Genomic DNA, 20461 nt, shown 5'->3' with positions numbered 1-20461 from the left:
AACATTATCATTAATGGACAATGGTAAATAAAAATAGCCCCGTTGTTTGTTGATCGTTTAAAAACTGGCTTATAATCTAAAGCTACCATGGTCGCAGCTGACCGGGGATGGCTGGCAGTATTGGGTATTGATATCGAAAGAAAAGTGGAATGACGGTTGACCGTTGTTCTCTGTCGCGAGAGTTAATCTTGTTGCAACGGTCAGTTGTCCGGTTCGCTTAGACTGTCGTGAGGTGTAAGGGCAATTGGTTCGATGGTCACTCAAAAGGTCCAGTTTGACCATTGTGCAGTGTTAGGGATCCCGTGCCCTGTGGGAGTTCCCGCATCGATTATTCAAAACATTTCCTTTGATCACCTCAGTCCATTCTGAAACAATTTGTCATCATTTTCTTTTCGTTGAGAAAATGAAATCCGCTATGAAATGGACCAGATCCCTGAATTGTACTGGAACCCTACACCAGCCAGACAGGGCGTGCAGGCTGTATAGTCAGTGTAATGAGATTAGGTACAGGAAGTGGGGGATGCACTCTTTCTAAGTGAATCAAACTGATATATTCATTGAATCTGTCAACATTCTGTTCCATCACCAGGTCGATATGTCTACATCATTTTATACTAAGGCTGGCTCGTCCTGGCCAATAACTATATACATGTACATGTAATACCAGGGTGATCGTAGTTAGGTTCTGTGTGATCCCATGTCGACGTTTTTATGTCGTAAAAACGGATTACAACCAGTAACTATATTAGGATAGATGTAAAGACATCGGCGGTGTTGTCCCTATGACATTTGCCTTGATTGCTTTTGTAAAGTATGTATGTGTAAATAAATAAAAGATATTAATTTTTATTTTATTTACACATACATAACAATCTATTCAAATTTCAAAGGGAATATACCGAACGCTTTAAATAAACTAGTATTCTAATATCATTTATACAGAACATATGTAAAGAAATCAGTCTTTTCCCTATGAAATTTCATTAGATTGCTTTTGTAAAGTATGTATGTGTAAATAAATCCATTTTAATAACAACAACAACAACAAAACAAAACAAATAAAAGAAACATGTACACGTAGTTTGATATCAGCCCTCTAAATACATCTTTACATGAGAGGGAAATTAATTTCACAAGCGTATATATTTTAGTGCTGGCTGTATGCTTATCAGGTAATAACTCGATACGATAATCCGGATTGCCATAGTATAACGTACAAAACAGGCGCCACTCTAAATGCGCGCGTCACCCTCAAGCAAATCCGAAGCAATATTTCCAGATCTCGATAAAGAACAAACAGGAAATAGGATGTTGAGATATGGGAAGGAATGCGATATGTACATAGCAGACGTGATTAAGGTTACAATTTTTGTTGTTTCTGAATTAAAATATTTAACACCGTTTTCTCCTCATTTTAATAAGCTAAACATGTTTAATACTTGGCTTAATAAGCAGATATCCGCCAGAATTTCTTCACTGGGTTATCGTTCTCTGTTAATCATATACTGCCTGATATAACAATCCATGTGTCGTGTATCTTCGAAACACTTACAGGTTTAAACTACATATATACATAATTGTACCGATACGACTTTTTAGATTGAAAATATTGATATTTTCTGGTTCGCAAAAGCCTGTGGTATGGATAGGTCCCGACAGAAGACTTTTCACTCCAGTAAAAAAATTTGAACCAAAAATTGTTTTTGACAGGTAAACACATTAGTGGAAAGGGAGTTTTTTAATGGCATACACGGACCAGATGTGTTTCTCATTACACAGCGGTAGTGGTCAAGCAGGATAATAATGAAAGGTAACGAGATGACCACAGGCACTGTCTGGTCACCACAGGAAAGATAACATTGATATAAGGGTTGAGAATTGATGTCGACAATACCATCAGAACGCTTGCAGGTTCTCTGCAATTTCTCTCCATAATTAAATCACTACCCGTCGAGCTTCGGCCATTGACTACGTCTACGGACAGCAAAGTCCAGTAGCTCGTCATGACATTGCATCTTTCACAAATGACCAGCAAAAAAATCTGAAAAATGACCGAAGGCAGTTTTGGTCAACACAAAATGTTCTTTTATAATTTATGGTTGTCCGAGAAAGTCAGAGTTGTCCAGTTAGTGACTAGATGTCATTAGTCCTGGACATTTGAGAATGTAAACGTATCGGGGCTTATCCTCTCTGTCACAGAGGTGTGGGAGTGTGAAGCTTCAGGACAGATTACCCAGAATTCCGTAACAGGGAACAAACAACTACAGAAGACCGGGCACGGGGCTGACACTTCCCGAAACATAAAATATGTCAACAGCATGATTTACATTCGTTGCGTGTGAACGACATGTATGGTGGATTCGGGAAAACACACTCTAATTATCTTCTGACGTTTTTCACCTGGTACAGTGAAATTACATGGACGGATGAAGGGGATAAACAAAAGTGTAAATAAAATACTTAATGTGTGTAACACCAAAAATCACAAGCCGTTCTGGCATGTTTATGCTTGCTTGACATGATTGATAGATCGAGGGAAAGACGGAAGAAAGGTTGGGCGGTAAAATATGTCACAAAACGTTTTAAAGTACACGCAAGTTTCAACAAATTCAGAAATCAGTAAACCTACATTTTAAAACAAACAGCATATACACGAAATGTAAACAATTTAAAGACATTTAAGGAGATTCCAACAGTCCGACCACAAATCGGGTTCAGAGTACTAGAATGTCCCGTGCAAATCTATACTATATTCTGTGACACAATGCCGTGCATATTTGACCTAAATAACCTACAGATGATCTCGTGTAAACTTTGAAATTACGGGTCAGAAAAGACAAAATGCTCGTAAAACATGTAATTAACGAGTATACCTTACAGGGTGGTGGTGGCTACCGTTTCGTGAGGATATCGAGGCGACAGTATACAACGGTCAAACATACGTACACCGTAACATCTTATAACCTTGAAGGTTTGCTGGGGACATTTAAAAATAATCTACAATTACGCATTCTGTCAAAGGGAGACAGAAGCACTTGTCAACGCATTAGAGAATCCTTTATAAATAGATATACTTTAAGATTCATGTGTGTGTTCGAAAAATTTAGCCCCAGTCAAAATACTTCCCAAAAGAATTCTTCGCCTTGCTATGTCAATATTAATAGCATCTTTATTGCTTAATAGGACTTTTAAAAGCATAATTACACAGGGGCGGTAATAAAGAGGGATGAAGGCTGATCCTGGGTAGCCAAGACTTAAGAGGAGCTCAAACAGATCTAAGTCACCCTGATCTATTGCCACACTTTGTAGGCGACATGTACAATAGACGTATCACTGACGGGATCGGTAGGACAGGTCGGCCAGCACTCTCGCTGTTGTCCTTTATCTAGAGTTCCGTACTATCGCTATCCAGACCAACATTTAGACCATGTAGCAATGTCTCGTTAGCTTGTTAAAATCATTTCACTTCAAATGTAAACTGCATTTTTAAAAATATTATCCCGACATTAAATATTTGTCTGTTCTAAGTTTTATAGCAATTGCGTTGAATCCAAACATAAGCCTTTTTATATCAAAATTAATTAATCAATTTTAAAGAGTTTCGTAGGAGAACGAATTCATTTAAACCGTCTTAAGTTTATCATACTTCGAACAAGAGTATACGAATCGTTGGTCTATGAGGCAGATTGGCGGAGACCATTTGTTCAGAAGTACAAACATGGCAATCAAGGTATTTCAGTCCTTAGTTTTGGTGTGTCCACTACAACCCATTAATGGAGGTGACCGCAGCACAGTCTCTAGCCAGCTGGCTGGGAGCCAGTTGCAACAGGGCTTGACCAAATTTTCTGTTGACTTATATCTCCATCGGTAAATCAAAACACTCCGTAATACATATTTTAGATAGTGATAAACGCGAAATCCGATACAATTTCAAGCCAAACTAATATCACTATTATTATTTTACTTTTACAAAATTTTCTTTTTATCTTCCGACTAGCAAAACCTGTGATAGCTTCTTTATTGCTCGTCTATGTCAAGAATGGTTTGGAAATTTGACGACGAGTGACATTTAGAGCGTAATGTTTATTTAGGTGTTTCTACAAGGAGATATTCGCTACAGTCATAAAATACTGCGATGTTGCAGTTACTGCATTCAGCGTATATGTAAACAATTGCGTTTTAACTGTTGATTTTACGAGAAAAGTGAAGTCATTCATCAGAAGTCTTTGCTGGAGTGATGAAGTTATGTATATCATATCTGGTATATTAGTAATTTTTGTCATATCAAAGTATCTAATCGCGCTATTTGAGTGAAACAGGTGATATTACTTTTATATTTCGGCCAAATTACCTTCACATGTTCCGTAATGTGATCGTACAGAACCCGACACTACGAAATCGACCCCGTTCTGTATGTGTACCCTGTCATAATAATTCAGTAAACTGGCCAATTATCATCAGCTGAACATGCTCATTCAGGGATGACACTCTTCCTTCTGTGAATACGGATGGCCTAGTTACATATATAGTTGATGTTAACCTAACCGTGTTCCGTTTCGAATAAAGTGCGAAGAATACATCCCACGTAAAATATCTTTAGTTCGGTTTGAATTCAAATTGAACTGATCATTTCAACACTACACAAAGTAAGACCAGACTACACTTATCACCTATAACAATGAACTCGGGTCTGACATAAGGTGAATGTAATTGTCGTACAGTAAAGAGATCATGATTTCAATTTCTTTATTTCCAAATGCAAAAGATAGCATATAGGAGTTACAATATACATGTATATACAAGTAAATATTACAATCCATTTATGTAAGATTGCGGAGAACATAGAGTAAAATAAAAGATGACAACATAGCAATGTTGACAACATACGAAAGAAAATATATAATCATTGTCAGTGGCACAAAGCTGGAACATTTAGAAGAAGCCTGAATTAGATACTTACTAAGGTTTCTCAATTGTTTTACGGTGTCTGGTCAGTGTGATTATGTATTACACCTGTAATTGACCGGTATGCCGTGTATTTTAAATGTTTGCTTCTATTGGCGATGACGATTTGACATTTGTGTGGAAATAAAAAAGATGTACGTGTCTAGTTTTTGTATTGATATAACCAATATTTCTTACAGATCAAAATTCCTTTTTCGACATTTAATGTCTGTTTGAAAAAAAACCCAGCAGGAACACACAGATGAAATAAACTAGGATATATGTATGAAACCACCAATACTAATTAAGTGTCCGTGGACTAATACGAGAACAGAAACAGACATCGGGATGTGTAAAGGTTATACCGCCATAACGGGCAGAAAAGGTCAACTAAACAGCCCCGAAGCCGAAATTCGATCCAACCCAGTTCAAATATACAACTGATGTTTGGTATATACTGTCTGAGAACCATGGAATCGCTTAATATCGATTTCCGTTAAACGGTTCCGCACATTCCCGACTTCCCAAGTACGTGATAGACAGAACCAGACCCCCTGTTAACGAATGGTCCACCAACCTCATTCAAATTGGACACCGGGATTGGCAATATTAAATCGTCACAAGTGTGTTATCTTCAGCATACGTTCATTGAACAGCTAGAATGTTGAGACAAATCGTGTACCATGAGGTATCTTTTCATGAGACATTAAAAAAAAAATCAAAATTCGAAACAATTTACTAAATAATAAAGTGAAAAAAAATTGAGGAATATAATATCAATGAAGTAATGTTGTAATTCTAATTGCAATTTAAAGTTTCAGAAACATATTCACTTCAAGAATCAATGAGCAAATGGAAATGTTGAATAACAAGTATCATGGAGTGACTTATTAATGCTATATTGCTTTACCTTGGTACATTAAAATCAGCTTAAATCGTAATAAGGTTATGACCTGAAACTGAAGTACTTATGATAAACAATGGGCAACCTTTATACATCTGGAGGGAAGCGTAGATTCTTATGTCTTGCGCAAGCGAGAAAGAAAACATTTGGATGTGCAGCTGAACAACTGCTTCCATACCTGTAACAGGTGAGGTATGCTACAGGTAATACGTACGTCCATAAAAGTGCCCAGGTAAGCGATACCTGTACAGGTGAGTGCTATCTATTGGGAGACCCTTTAACAGTTAGTATAAACAGCGAACAGTGCGATACCTACATGGAGGTCTCACCTGTTCAATCTTATCTCACATATAGTTATATAAAATGATGACAACTCCTTCATAATACAAAATATGGAAGAAATATAAATAATGAATACATACCTGCTGCGAATTTAGGTGTAAAATCCTTATTTTCCACAATGTAATCCAATCCAAGCGAGCTATCCATAACGGTTTTCACGCACTCTACACACCCAACCTGAAGTACGGCATCCAAAAAACTATTTGGCCTTTGTTTAGAAATTTGTTCCAAACTTTCGAACAATAATTCCAATCCATCGCTATGGAGAAATCGAAGAATCCATTCCGGATTCGCCTTGGCTTTTAGAAGCTTCCGTTTAAGTGTTGTGTATGTTTGAACTGAAGGCGAGCGTAGAAGCTCTACCACCCGTTCTGGTTGGATGGCGGTCTCTCCACTATGATCAGTCGTACTATCTGTACTCTGGCTATAGTGAGGTGACCAGCCAATCGACGCACGCCTTACAGCGTAGGCCCAGCGCTTTGTACCTTTCCTTGGAACATTGGACTTGTGCTCGGATTTGGGATTGTAGAAGTCAACCTCACTATCCGATACAGACTCCTCCATGATGGGAAGATTAACAGGTGCCTCTGGAAAACACGGAAAATAGCATTTTATTTCAATTTGTTAAAGTAATATATCTGATATGGACAGTGGTGTTTACACATAGCAGATTGGAACTATATTTAGCTGTAAGACATTTTTGGACGTTTGAATTAAAATATACGTTTTAAACAAGAAGTATGGATTATGCTTTTGTTGATAAATTTAAAACTATATTCAAGTCAGTCGAAGTTTATTTATATGATATTTATGCTCTACATATTACTGAAAAATATCGATCATTGATTGGTATTACTGATTGTTTATACTTGAAAAAGTCTGACACTGTCAGAACTTGTGCAACTAGGCACTGTTTAAATGTTCGCCATTCGTGACTCGGTGATAGTAATATCCTAGATCTTTCAAAGGGATATCTTATCTTGATCTTTTGAGATTTATTTTCTCATTGAATACATGATAATGTAATGACGTAGCCATATCATAAATCTATACCTATATGAAGGAAGCTATATTTCAGTTTTTCACATTTTTTTTTTTGTCGATAACAAACGAAAGTTGTCGCTACAAGCTTGAGCAGTGATGAACGCCGCTGATCCTGTTGCCTTGTTGTGGAGACAACCAGAGCATAACTATCATTGTGGTGTCATCGGATAGACAGATCGACAGCTCATTTTCAAACATAACGAAACACACAACCATTCAAACATGCATTTATATTTGAAGTATTTGTTTAATACAGGCAGATACTATTTGATATAAGAGTATTGTATGTTCTTTTGTTTAGGATTGGTACCGTGCTACTTCGTAACACCGGTATGTGGGGTCACCAGTTTCATTTGTAACAGGACATCAATCGTTATCACAATACGTATGATATGTCCGTTTGGATATAAAGTTATGAAGTCATTCTATATCATATTTCATAAAGAAATTTGCCAGGTAATGATGGTCGACAGTTTGTACTGAATTCCCTATCTGATGAATCCATAGCGATGGTGGCGAGGATAACAGTCGAGAAAGAATTCTACTGAAGGTCTTGTAACATGCAGTATTTGTTTTTAGTTTTGACGAAGAAGCTGTCATAAGGCTTGAGATGAAATTGATTTTATTTTTAAAAACTAAATGTCACCTCTCTTCAGCCCAGACACCAATAAATACCATAGCAGCCTTTCTCATACCACCTTCCCTCCCCCAATGACACATTCTACGAGTCCTATTTGACGCCATTGCTCTAGAATCTTGGTATATAATTCCGAGGTCAGATTCGTCACCACACTTTTCTCAACTTTGATTATATACTGTCCCTGTTAACCTTTACATCAAAAGTCGAATTAGACGAATTGATTAAATTACAAGGATCAATAATTGAAATCGCTTCGATCAATCACCGATACCTTTTACGTGAATTCGGACAGTTATTGACATTATACATTCAAAATAACAACGTCTTTTTTTTACCGCTTTTACATAACTCTACAATAATGAAGGCTTTTATGAGTTTCCTCGGCGTTAGGGCTATGTACAAGCCTTGTATTGTACTTAAACAGTGTATGTGCGTTAGGTGATTGGGCCGTGATCGATGTCAAAAATTACGTTATCGGCGACAAATTAGTCAACGCAACAACAGGCAGTTAGGCAAAGCGTGACTTATAGTGATAAATGACGTCTGACGTTCAACTACCGTAGTTATTATATAAAGTACACTAAAGGCGTACGACAGGTACCGTAGTTATGTATATAAAGTACACTAAAAGGCTTACGAGAACTACCATAGTTATGTATATAAAGTACACTTAAGGGCTTACGACAACTACCGTAGTTATGTATATAAATTACACTTAAAGGCTTACGACAGCTACCGTAGTTATGTAATTTAAGTACATTTAAGGACTTACGACAACTACCGTTGTTATGTATATAAAGTACACTAAAATGCTTTCGACGTACCGTAGTAACGTATATAATATACAATAAAAGCTTACGACAGCTAACGTAGTTATGTATATATAGTACACTAAAAGGCTTACGAGAACTACCGTAGTTATGTATATAAAGTACACTTAAGGGCTTACGACAACTACAGTAGTTACGTATATAAATTACACTGACCGGCTTACAACTACTACCGTAGTTATGCATATAAAGTACACTAAAAGGCTTACGAGAACTACCGTAGTTATGTATATAAAGTACACTTAAAGCTTACAACAATTACCGTAGTTATGTATATAAATTACACTGAAAAGGTTACAACTGCTACCGTAGTTATGTATAAAAAAAATACACTTAAAGGCTTACGACAACTACCGTAGTTATGTATATAAAGTACACTTAAGGGCTTACAACTACCGAAGTTATGTATATAAAGTACACTTAAAGACTTACGACAACTACCGTCGTTATGTATATAAAGTACACTTAAAGACTTACGACAACTACCATAGCTATGTATATAAAATACACTGAAAGGCTTACAACTATCGTAGTTATGTATATAACGTACACTAAAGAGCTTATGACAACCACCGTAGTTATGTATATAAAGATCACCAAAAGACTATAGTAGTTATCAAATCTACTGCGGTATTCCAACAGAACACTAATACTTACGGCAGCTGCCACAGGGACTTGAGAATTTGTTACAGTTATATTTGAACCTAAACTAAGGTGTTCAGAGTAAATTTACACGTGTAAAATTACTCTGAACACCTTAGTTTAGGTCCAAACATCGATGTAACAAATTCTCAAGTCCCTGTGGCAGCTACCATAAATATGTTCGTAAGGTCCAAATCAGGATTATTGGGGTCTTGGAACCTGTACTAAACGGCATTGATATTAATATCAATTGGGATTAACAAAAAACTTATCATTCTACTCCTCCATAACGTAAATCTATTTGGCTATGGTACAAGAGGAAAAGATCAAACGTTCATTTTGATAAAATTGATATTTTACTTCATGTACATTCTGCTACCACTTCCTGAAACATGACGACCGACTACCGTACCTAAACCTATGCTACCGTACTAAAACCTATACACTCGCTGTTATTGTAAATTTTGATGTTAAAGAGATTATTTTGTAGATTTTGTTGAAATAGTGATCCTATTATCTAGTATACCCTTTTATAGGTGATCGGGCGGGTCCTAACGACAACCGAAACTCTTTCCGACAGATGAAAGGTTAACTGGTGCACTGACAGGCTATGACCTCGTCAAGGTCATGCAACACAACTGTCTTTGCAGTCAAGGTAAGTGCACATAGGTAACCCGTGCACGTCCTGTCAAGATAGATATGTTACACAATTAACACGTACTAACGGAGTACATGACTACCCGAAATTCCCACAATGCCCTGCAACAATGACCGATTGTCAAGCATGCCATATGACCACATTGATAATATCAAACAAGTGTTCGACAAAGAAGTAAAATGAGTTTTCATCCTTGCGTTCTAAAACGACATAATATTTCTTTTCGTTAGCACCAGTTGAAATCAAGATGATATCATTTAGTACGCGATACCAGGCGCATTGATGATATGATGCGTACGTCGAACTTCTCTCTCGCTAAAAGGAGATTAATCATCATAATTAAACCTCCCCAAACCTAAATTTAGCATATATACATAGGCTAAATAAGTACACCAAGTCTAATGAATGATCTATCATTTGCAAATGGTTTCAGTTTATGATACCAAATTGGGGATTTTGATGCATTCTGAATCATCCATATCCAGACAATTATAGGCTTTAATGCATTCGGTGCACGTATTGTATAAAGGCACATTTTGTAGGAATGGATTACCGCATGCCATGCATCAGAAATGCATGAACAGCATTAACAATATGATAAGATTTTAAGGTAAACCGTTGCAACATTCACTTCAAACATCCTATCTGGTAGAGGTTGTTGGCGTTTTAATCAGGTTATATATAATACGCTAAACACATACTGTCTAATACTAATATCAACCTGTGTTAGACGATTGAGTCCCGGATCACAGCGACCCCTCTGATATACTATAATAATGGCTGCAACCAAATCTCGTTAAAACGTTAATGTTGATCAGCTTAGGTAGGAATGTCGATCCTATGAAAAACACATGTATCTGTAATAGACTTTCTAGGTCACTAGCTTCATGTGCATGTATGTATACGTAATGGCTGTATATATACTTATAGACAACCTGTTCTAACTATAATACACCTCATAACTCAGATCACAATCCCGTCAACCACATAAAAGGTACAAATATACAGGTATTTCTACTTTTGAATATACACACCTAATTTCCCCTTTTATTACAAGCATGCCAAAATATCTGAACTATTCAAACTCGATTAGTTCTAATACACGGATTTTTAATACCTTGTTTATAGAACACTGATAAACTCGCTTTAATACCCGAGAATAAGGAGTACGTTTTAGGAATTTGGAAACAATTTATCGGATCATCGAACCCGGATATGCGTTTGGCGAGCTATCAATTTCATAGACACGCTTTGGAACTCTTCAACGTCAAATACACGTGTCTGAAACGTTCAGAATAGCGCGAGATAGGGCAAACCGACGGAGGGCGATAGGGGTCGGGAGTGAAATTTCGATTTCTTATCTTGACATTTTTAATCCAATCCGTTCGATATTATTCTATAACGAGCCTGCAGGCAATAGGCGAAGGCCAGTGCTGTAGAAAAATTGCTGTACAAGAAATTCTTCGACGTTTTGTGAGAAAAATATTTTTGTATTAACTCCAGAGTTAAGCTAGCCACTCTGGTCACTAATTCTAATATTCTAATATCGCGAAATTCTATTCTGCCACAAAAAAATTATGGACATCATCTATACATCATCATTGCTGATGTTGTGTCTTTTCGCGATTTAACATTTGTGCGAATCCATCGATAGATACATTCGTTCATGTACAGTATCCCATGTTGGTCCCTCCACAGCGGTGCTACTCCCATCAATATGCCATATTTTTGGCGTTGAGTTATACGTTGCATTTACAGCAACACGAAATGTTTTCTTTGAATGCATGAGCTATTTGCTGTACATAAAAACAACCTGAGGTGAATGTAAAGCACACAAATATTGTATAAATTACTGCACTTCAAATAAACTTTTCAGACATACCAATATTAATCATTTGCTTTACCTGCAGACCAATGTCTCACGTCAAAACAGAAATAATGAGGAGGAACTTGATACACTAGACCACGTGTGTAGCTAAAATTGAAAGTGAAGTATGTTTACTGAGTTCCGACTTTCCTTTCGTTGAAAGTGGACGAAAATGGCACACTGGATACAAAAATAAAGTCACAACCCTGAAGGTCCGTACAATGAGGTATCAAGATGAACCTAGAGACCCTAAAGTCACTGTCCTCCTGGCCGGGTAATATCGGGCGGCTCAGAAGTCAGTCCTGGTGACATTGTACTGTGTTTGACGGGCAGATGAGCCGGTGTTTAGAACGCCATAAACACTTAACAGACAAACACACGTCACAGTAACAATGGACTTAATTATCCATGTTATGGGAATGTACCGAGTTCAATGCCTTGTCCTTCGTCCGAGGAAAGTTTAAACAAAGCTTAGGACAATCTGTTATAGAGTTGAACCGTATTTCAAATAAATAAAACACACCTTGGTTAATTGTTTAACGGGGTTATCCTGTCAATCGCTATCCCATTGTACAATCATTCTATTAGTTTCAAATAAATTTACCTAAAACGTATGTGAAATATTTATAGAACTGTGTGATATATAATCAACTACCAATTTTCTTACGGAAATCATTTAGATACTGGTTTAATTCAATTCTAAATGCTGCGGAACCAAACTGAGTCATTCGCCGATGACCAGGTTGGTTTGTTGGTTAGAAAGTTCGGAGGTTCTAGATTCGAAGCCAGTCTGGTCGTTGCGGTTTTCCTCTGCTATTCCATTTGGGGCCAAACAAAATATACCAACGGAAGGTCTTATATAAGGTCACGTGTATCAAAGACTTTGTTTTAGAAGGACTGTGAGAAAACTGGACTAGGTCAATCGCCAATGATAAAAAGAAGCTCAGCTGGTTACTGCATTCGTGTTGAGTTTGAAAGTGCCGGATTTTAATTCAGGTCTGTCATTGGACGGCAGAAGTAATATATGGCCGTTAAATCTGTACTTCTTATAAGCAGTGACAAGTTTATTTATTAATTTATTTTTGACTTTATTCACAAGACGTAAAGTGTCGGTCCTCGTTTGGTGACTGTCAACCGATATGTGTATCACGGGACCGAAGCGAAGAATTTTAACATTTTTCTTTTCTTTTCTGTTGTACCTGCATCATCACACCAGGATATGACGCACCATAATCACTTGAATTACACCTGTTAATGATTATCATGTTAAAATGAGGAGGAAAACAATCCTCCTTAGTATGTAAAACTGAAACACAGTAGATCACATTCTCGACACTATGTCGCATACCGGACAATGGGTGAAAACAATATGAGTTGGCCAATAGAAAATACTGGACAATGATGACATATTTGACTTTAAATAACATACCGAACACTAGTACATATACTGAACAACAGGTTAACAATGGCCAATAGGTGACAAACTGGAAAACAGATATAAAACTGTACAAAATAGAACCATAGGTCACAGACATTACAATATAACACACACATATTGGACAGCAAGTCACACCCGTGGTAGTCGGTCACATTCTGGTTATTAGGACCCGTACTGGACAACAAGTCACACACGTGGTAGTCGGTCACACTCTGGATATTAGGACACATATTGGACAATAGGTCACATACATCGCATTATATCACTTTATGAATTGAACAACAAGTCACATACATGGTTATAGGTCACACTGGAGATGTTTACACATACTTGACAAAAGGATTCGTACTGGACATTTTGACACACACTGGACATTTGGACACACACTGGACAATAGGTCACATACTGGACAACAGGTCACAGTAGAACCCACTCCGGTGTAAAAGTACACATAGTCGATGTACTGTTATCTATGTCGCCGTTACATAGTCTGTATATCCCATTTCGTACTGCTAATGTTAAAACACAGGTTTGTCATCAGGTACGCCATGTTTCTATGTAGTAATCTCATGTCGGCCAGATGTTAAGGAATTGGATACTTATTACATTTTTTTGCGATATGACATATCAGTTGACTTGTGGTTGATCTTTTTCGTAATGTATCCATATCTTTTGTGTAACACGTTATCTAGTGTGCAGATCTTTGTTGTTTTTCTGTTCTCTTGGTCGACGTCCACGTTTTGGAGTACTAGCTTTGAATGGGCAGGTGGTGTATGCGATCGTGTCGGGAAGTAACCCTTAGCTATGAATAAAAACTGGCCGTTAAATTATCTGTGTATCCTTTTTTGACATCATTAAACTTTCTAAGGCAGTCAGATATTTGTTTAACCTCATCTTGACGACGTCTGAGTCTAAAAATATATATTCCGGAAGTCAGGTAACAGGTGCGTGTTTGTTGCATTCTACAGACCACCTTGAGTTTAAACAGTGGATCGATGCATACTGTACATAATGGGTAGCCATCATCATGATAACTGTTTAATTGTTTTAAAACCTGAACGCTCAATTAATTTCAGGTTTGATGATTACATTTATAAAGCTATTTGACTGATTAAATTATTCTGTAAATACCTAAGGAAAGAACATAAAAATCAAAAAGTTAAAGTGATATCATGTTCATGAAATGTGTAGAGCTACATGCATATTTAAACATTCCTAACGTGTAAAGTATTGTGTGTTCCGCTCGTAAACATTTAACAGGACTCGACTGTATTGAAATGACAGTGTCGCTTGCAAGTTTAAAAACCCGAGTGATGTATGATTGTTCTTCGTTAGGATAATGAAGAGAAACGGTCTGCGTCATGTTTTACCTATACAGGTAAGTATACAGGTGAGACGAGCGGTATGATACATCCATCTGATTTTAGGCGTGGTGACACTTTCATTAACTCGAGAACCACAACTCATTAATATGCATACACATGATCAGACTTGGAGACCAAATGTGCATCTCCGAGGTCATGACCTCAGATTGGAATCTGGGAGACTTGTGTACACATGCTATATCTTGAACTTTACTAAGTAGTTCTACATTAAGTGTAGCAGCCAGACCGTTCTATATGCTAGCTGTGACGTAACCGTTCCTAAGTCAATCCATGCTGATACATACTTGACAAAGAACTGATTGGCGGTTACACTGTTGCATATATTATAAATTGTAATCAGAATTTAAAAACAAAAGGTGGACTCAGAGACGTATGTACAACTATAGCTTTATACGTACCTGGTGGACTGGATGATCGGGTTTACTTGTTTAGACGCTGTTAAAGTTACAAATTTCTTTAACGATGATTATGAATGCTGTTTTCAGTTTTATACAAATGCATGTACCATCATCATCCTAACACCTTCTCAGTGCGCCATAGGGCAAGCAATTAAGGCGCAATACGGATGGCAATCGGCAATCTTCGTTAAGTGTTACTAAGACATCACACATGTTAAATGCTTGACAGAACACGCTTGCAAAAACTTACATATATTAGCTACAAATCTGAGACAATTTGTCAAGTGAATGTTCACCTGCAGACAGACATAAAAGGGCATGTTTGACGACAGGTAAAATAACAAGTTACCAGACACCTTACCTATGTAAAGTTACTTGTAAAGAACAACTTGCTGCACTTTTTTGAAATGCAAATTTAAAAAAAAACTGATACGGGAAATACATATGCGTGTACATATAAACAGATGCAGGCGCATGAATCACTGTACAAAATAGGAAACTGATTGCAGGTTAATCATCCCGGGGCGGTTACTCCTTGACCTTCTAAGGAAGGCAGGACTGCCCCAAGGTCATCATACGTATTACCGGCGAGTTCAAACATACGGTACACAAACTGGACAAAGTATTGTACTTTGTGCATCACGTGACCGAAGGAAAAGAATGCTGGACATACCAGCGATGGCGAGGTTATTAGCAAAACCAGGGCCTGGCAAAACACATCGGGTGTTCTAGAGGGCTCATTATCGCCGCCTGTCCGTTTACATGTTTGGTGAGACAATGGGGTACGTGCACATTCTAACACACATTACCGGGGATATTACATTTTAGAGTGCCTATTCATGTAGCTTTCATTTGGCCTTAACGTCTCTTAAGTTTTGTTGCTGTTTTTACGCATTGACTTTCTGTTCGGATTTTGTCCTGATACATTGGCGATTTATACATTAAAGATACATATTTTTTACGTTAAGAGGTTGGGTCTGATTTTTTGACCAATTTTCTTGCTTCTATAACAAAAGTTTCAAATTTTCGTTTTTTGTTTCTCTCACAAAACTTCGCAGAAATACGATAGCTGGTGGTGTTAGACGGAGGAAAAGACGCCAGTTTCTGACATGTATAGCTACCTATGTATGTACAGGTGTCAACTGTTACACTTCAGATCCTCTTACATTTCGTTCATGCATACGGAAGCTTGAAGCTTTTTTCCCTCAAAATTCTGTACGTTTTGTTTCTTTTAGAAGACTACTTGACATGATACCATTATTTTCAAGTCTTCTGCATCGTTTCCCTTTACCTATCATATTACCTAGCCTGTTCTATTTCTAGTGAGTTAAAACAGTGTCTTTAAACAGGTGAGCTTTCACCTTGAAAGAAAAAATAAATCTTAAGTGTGTGAAAATTGCTGTGTTCACATGATGAGAGTTCTAAGAACTCGTTTATAGTTATTTGACACAGGATGCGTCATAATAAACGATCGGAACAGCAGTGTTAAACTTTGTGCTATATCATCAATTTCAAGGACGGATGTGTTGTTAATTAACCACAGGCACTGGCAAATTTCTGTCAAGTTGTATCTGCCTGTAGTTAAACACTAACCGCTATACACTCTACGGTGATTCTATGAGACAGGTGGCACAATACAGGTGTTATAATTATGAACACAGGTAGATGTTATACAGGCGATATAGTTAGATATCATAATTAGATATTATATATATTACCACTGCATACTGTAGTTAATTATTTAACTGCAATATACTGTAAATAGTGTAATTTCTCCATACAATATCTATATAACCGCTATATACTGTAGTTGATACATCTATACAAAATCTATATAACCGCTATATACTGTAGTTGATACATCTATACAATATCTATATAACCGCTATATACTGTAGTTGATATATCTATACAATATCTATATAACCGATGTATATTGTAGTTGATATATCTATACAATATCTATATAACCGCTATATACTGTAGTTAATATATATATACAATATCTATATATCCGCTGTATATTGTAGTTGATATATCTATACTCTATCTATAACCGCTGTATATTGTAGTTGATATATCTATACTCTATCTATAACCGCTGTATATTGTAGTTGATATATCTAGACACTATCTATATAACCGCTGTATATTGTAGTTGATATATATATACACTCTCTATATAACCGCTATATACTGTAGTTGATACATCTATAGAAAATCTATATAACCGCTATATACTGTAGTTGATACATCTATACAATATCTATATAACCGCTATATACTGTAGTTAATATATATATACAATATCTATATATCCGCTGTATATTGTAGTTGATATATCTATACTCTATCTATAACCGCTGTATATTGTAGTTGATATATCTATACAATATCTAAATAACCGCTGTATATTGTAGTTGATATATATATACACTCTCTATATAACCGCTATATACTGTAGTTGATACATCTATAGAAAATCTATATAACCGCTATATACTGTAGTTGATATATCTATACAATATCTATAAAACCGCTGTATATTGTAGTTGATATATCTATACAATATCTATAAAACCGCTGTATATTTTACTTGATATATCTATACACTATCTATATAACCGCTATATACTGTAGTTGATACATCTATACAAAATCTATATAACTGCTATATACTGTAGTTGATACATCTATACAAAATCTATATAACTGCTATATACTGTAGTTGATACATCTATACAAAATCTATATAACTGCTATATACTGTAGTTGATACATCTATACAATATCTAAATAACCGCTATATACTGTAGTTGATATATCTATACAATATCTATAAAACCGCTGTATATTGTAGTTGATATATCTATACTCTATCTATAACCGCTGTATATTGTAGTTGATATATCTATAGAATATCTATATAACCGCTGTATATTGTAGTTGATATTTCTATACACTATCTATATAACCGCTGTATATTGTAGCTGATATATCTATACACTATCTATATAACCGCTATATACTGTAGTTGATACATCTATACAAAATCTATATAACTGCTATATACTGTAGTTGATACATCTATACAATATCTAAATAACCGCTATATACTGTAGTTGATATATCTATACAATATCTATAAAACCGCTGTATATTGTAGTTGATATATCTATACACTATCTATATAACCGCTGTATATTATAGTTGATATGTCTATACAATATCTATATAACGACTTTATATTGTAGTTACTATTTCTATACAATATATATGTAACTACTGTATCCCGATTGGACGCAAATGCCAGAAATATTTTATCTAAACAAAACAGCTTACCTGCATGTTATCTGTACCATTGAACACCATGACAAGTTAATGCTTGTTGGCGCGAAATGTATCGTGGCATTAGTAGATCTAGACATTGATTGAACAGACGCCACAACCGGAAGCCAGTTACGTAACCCACGTGCGAAACTTAGTCACACTGACACCAGAAAGATGCAGGGAACTTACGACTGAGTGAAGATAATTCAAAATCGCGTAATGGTTAAAAGCCACTACAAGAATAGTGTGTGTAGAATTCCGATACACGCAAATCTTAAGGGATGATCAAATTCAAGAGATTTAAAAGTTCCACGGCAATCGTTCGGGAAAAAACTAAATGTGGAACTAATGGAATTCATTCCAATGCGGAAAGTTAACAATACAAGAAATCAATTCGAGAAGTAGTTGTAAAAGACACTTCACAAATCTACACGTCCACTGAATCTTAACAGTGACAATTCTACCAATACAAGTAACATCATAACACCGTAAGTGTTGGTCAGTGATGTTAACACCCTGTTCACGTCGAAATGTGATTGTTCTGTGGACAAAACATTCAGGTTTCTTCTTCATTTCGATAGAAAAGTAATAACGTACATGGGATAGTTATTATATCTAAAATTTGCAGGAATTCCAATTGACCTATGGGTAGATCATATAAGGTTGACCTCGAGGGCGAGATATCCAAATATGGCCGGGGGATGGGAAAGTGGGGTGTTCTAAAAAATGATTGTAAGTTTTTAAAGGTTAGCTAAGAAATCCAGAATTCTCTCCTCCACCCCCAGGAGGCATCACTTCAGGAGCGTGAGCAATGGCGTCAAGACATCAATAAGCACTCCCACACTTCCAGATCTATTGTGACGAAGCAGAACATATTCAGAATCCATCTTGCTTTATAACGTAGACCTTCAACACGCTATACATCTTTGTCAACTGGGGACAGATTTTGTTGAGAGGCGGGCGCCCGACCACGATGATAGCGCTGTGAAGTGTAACGTTTCGATCTGTGTACAGTAATTTCCCCGAATACTTAGTAAGTACATAATGTATTTGTATATTTGTGTATTAATATTGCCTTGTCGGCAGTGAAGCGCGCAATTATCCCCCTAGGGTATTTTGCATCTGTATAAGACATACAATCGAATAGAAAGCGAAACCAAATCGACATAAATAAAATGAAGATATTGTAAATACTAAATTATTATTTGAGTATGACAAGTAATTATGATAAATTTTAACCCATTAAGTATAGCGATTCAAATCCGGGTCTAGTCATGTGGCAATGGAGATCGGAGCCGGGTTATATTTATGTAAGACAAGGAAGGTATGATGTCTACAGCCTGTGAGGCGATGCCCGAGTCTGCTTGTAGGACGGAGTTCGAACCTGAACCACTGCGGGATAATGATGGGTGCAGTTGGGTCTGTGCACGATGACACGGGCGATTATTGGAGCGTTTTAAAATGTCAGGACACACGGAACCTGTTACACACTTAACATTTAAATTTGTTTGTGATTTAACAAGATGGATTTTCTCTCGTTGTAGAGATAAATCCCAAATTCGAACATAGACTATTGGTATGTGATTCTGGATTAAGTTCTAAAAAGTGCCGAAATTCAATTTTCATCTCAAACAACCAAACTTTGAATATCCCATGAGCTGTTCTTCACACTACAGAATGGAATTTAACGAGGTTCAAGCGTAGATAAAAAAAAACATAGAATGGTGAATTGCATGCATTTCTTGATTAAGAAGAACTGGTTACATAACGTGTCCACCATTTAAGCGTGATGTGCGAGATTTTCGCGTGACCAGGTATTACCGAGAGACAGAACGGGTGCCAACACGGCAGGAAAAGAGTATCGTTATGCCAACTACAGAGAAATGGATAAAGCAAGATTAATTAAACTTTAATGATGACAATACGCGTGAACCTTCACATGCCTTCTGATATAGAACAAAAACATTTATAAATAGCATCGCCTTACTAAGGTGTAGTTTTGGTGATCCGGTCGCCTTACTATAGTGTAGTTTTGGTGA

General features: G+C 36.6%; 1 protein-coding gene across 1 annotated transcript in view; it reads right to left on the bottom strand.

Moving 5' to 3' along the window:
* The window catches only part of LOC110456580, a 106193-nt gene that overhangs the window by 52701 nt on the left and 33031 nt on the right, over positions 1–20461 (bottom strand). Inside the window, exon 2 of the mRNA XM_021507401.1 lies at positions 6271–6777. Coding sequence (XP_021363076.1) covers positions 6271–6777 — 507 coding nt within the window. The remainder of the gene's footprint in view (positions 1–6270; positions 6778–20461) is intronic.

This window comes from Mizuhopecten yessoensis, unplaced genomic scaffold, assembly GCF_002113885.1.
Source record: "Mizuhopecten yessoensis strain PY_sf001 unplaced genomic scaffold, ASM211388v2 scaffold8807, whole genome shotgun sequence".
Lineage (NCBI taxonomy): Eukaryota > Metazoa > Mollusca > Bivalvia > Pectinida > Pectinidae > Mizuhopecten > Mizuhopecten yessoensis.
This window is presented reverse-complemented; position numbering and strand designations above follow the sequence as displayed.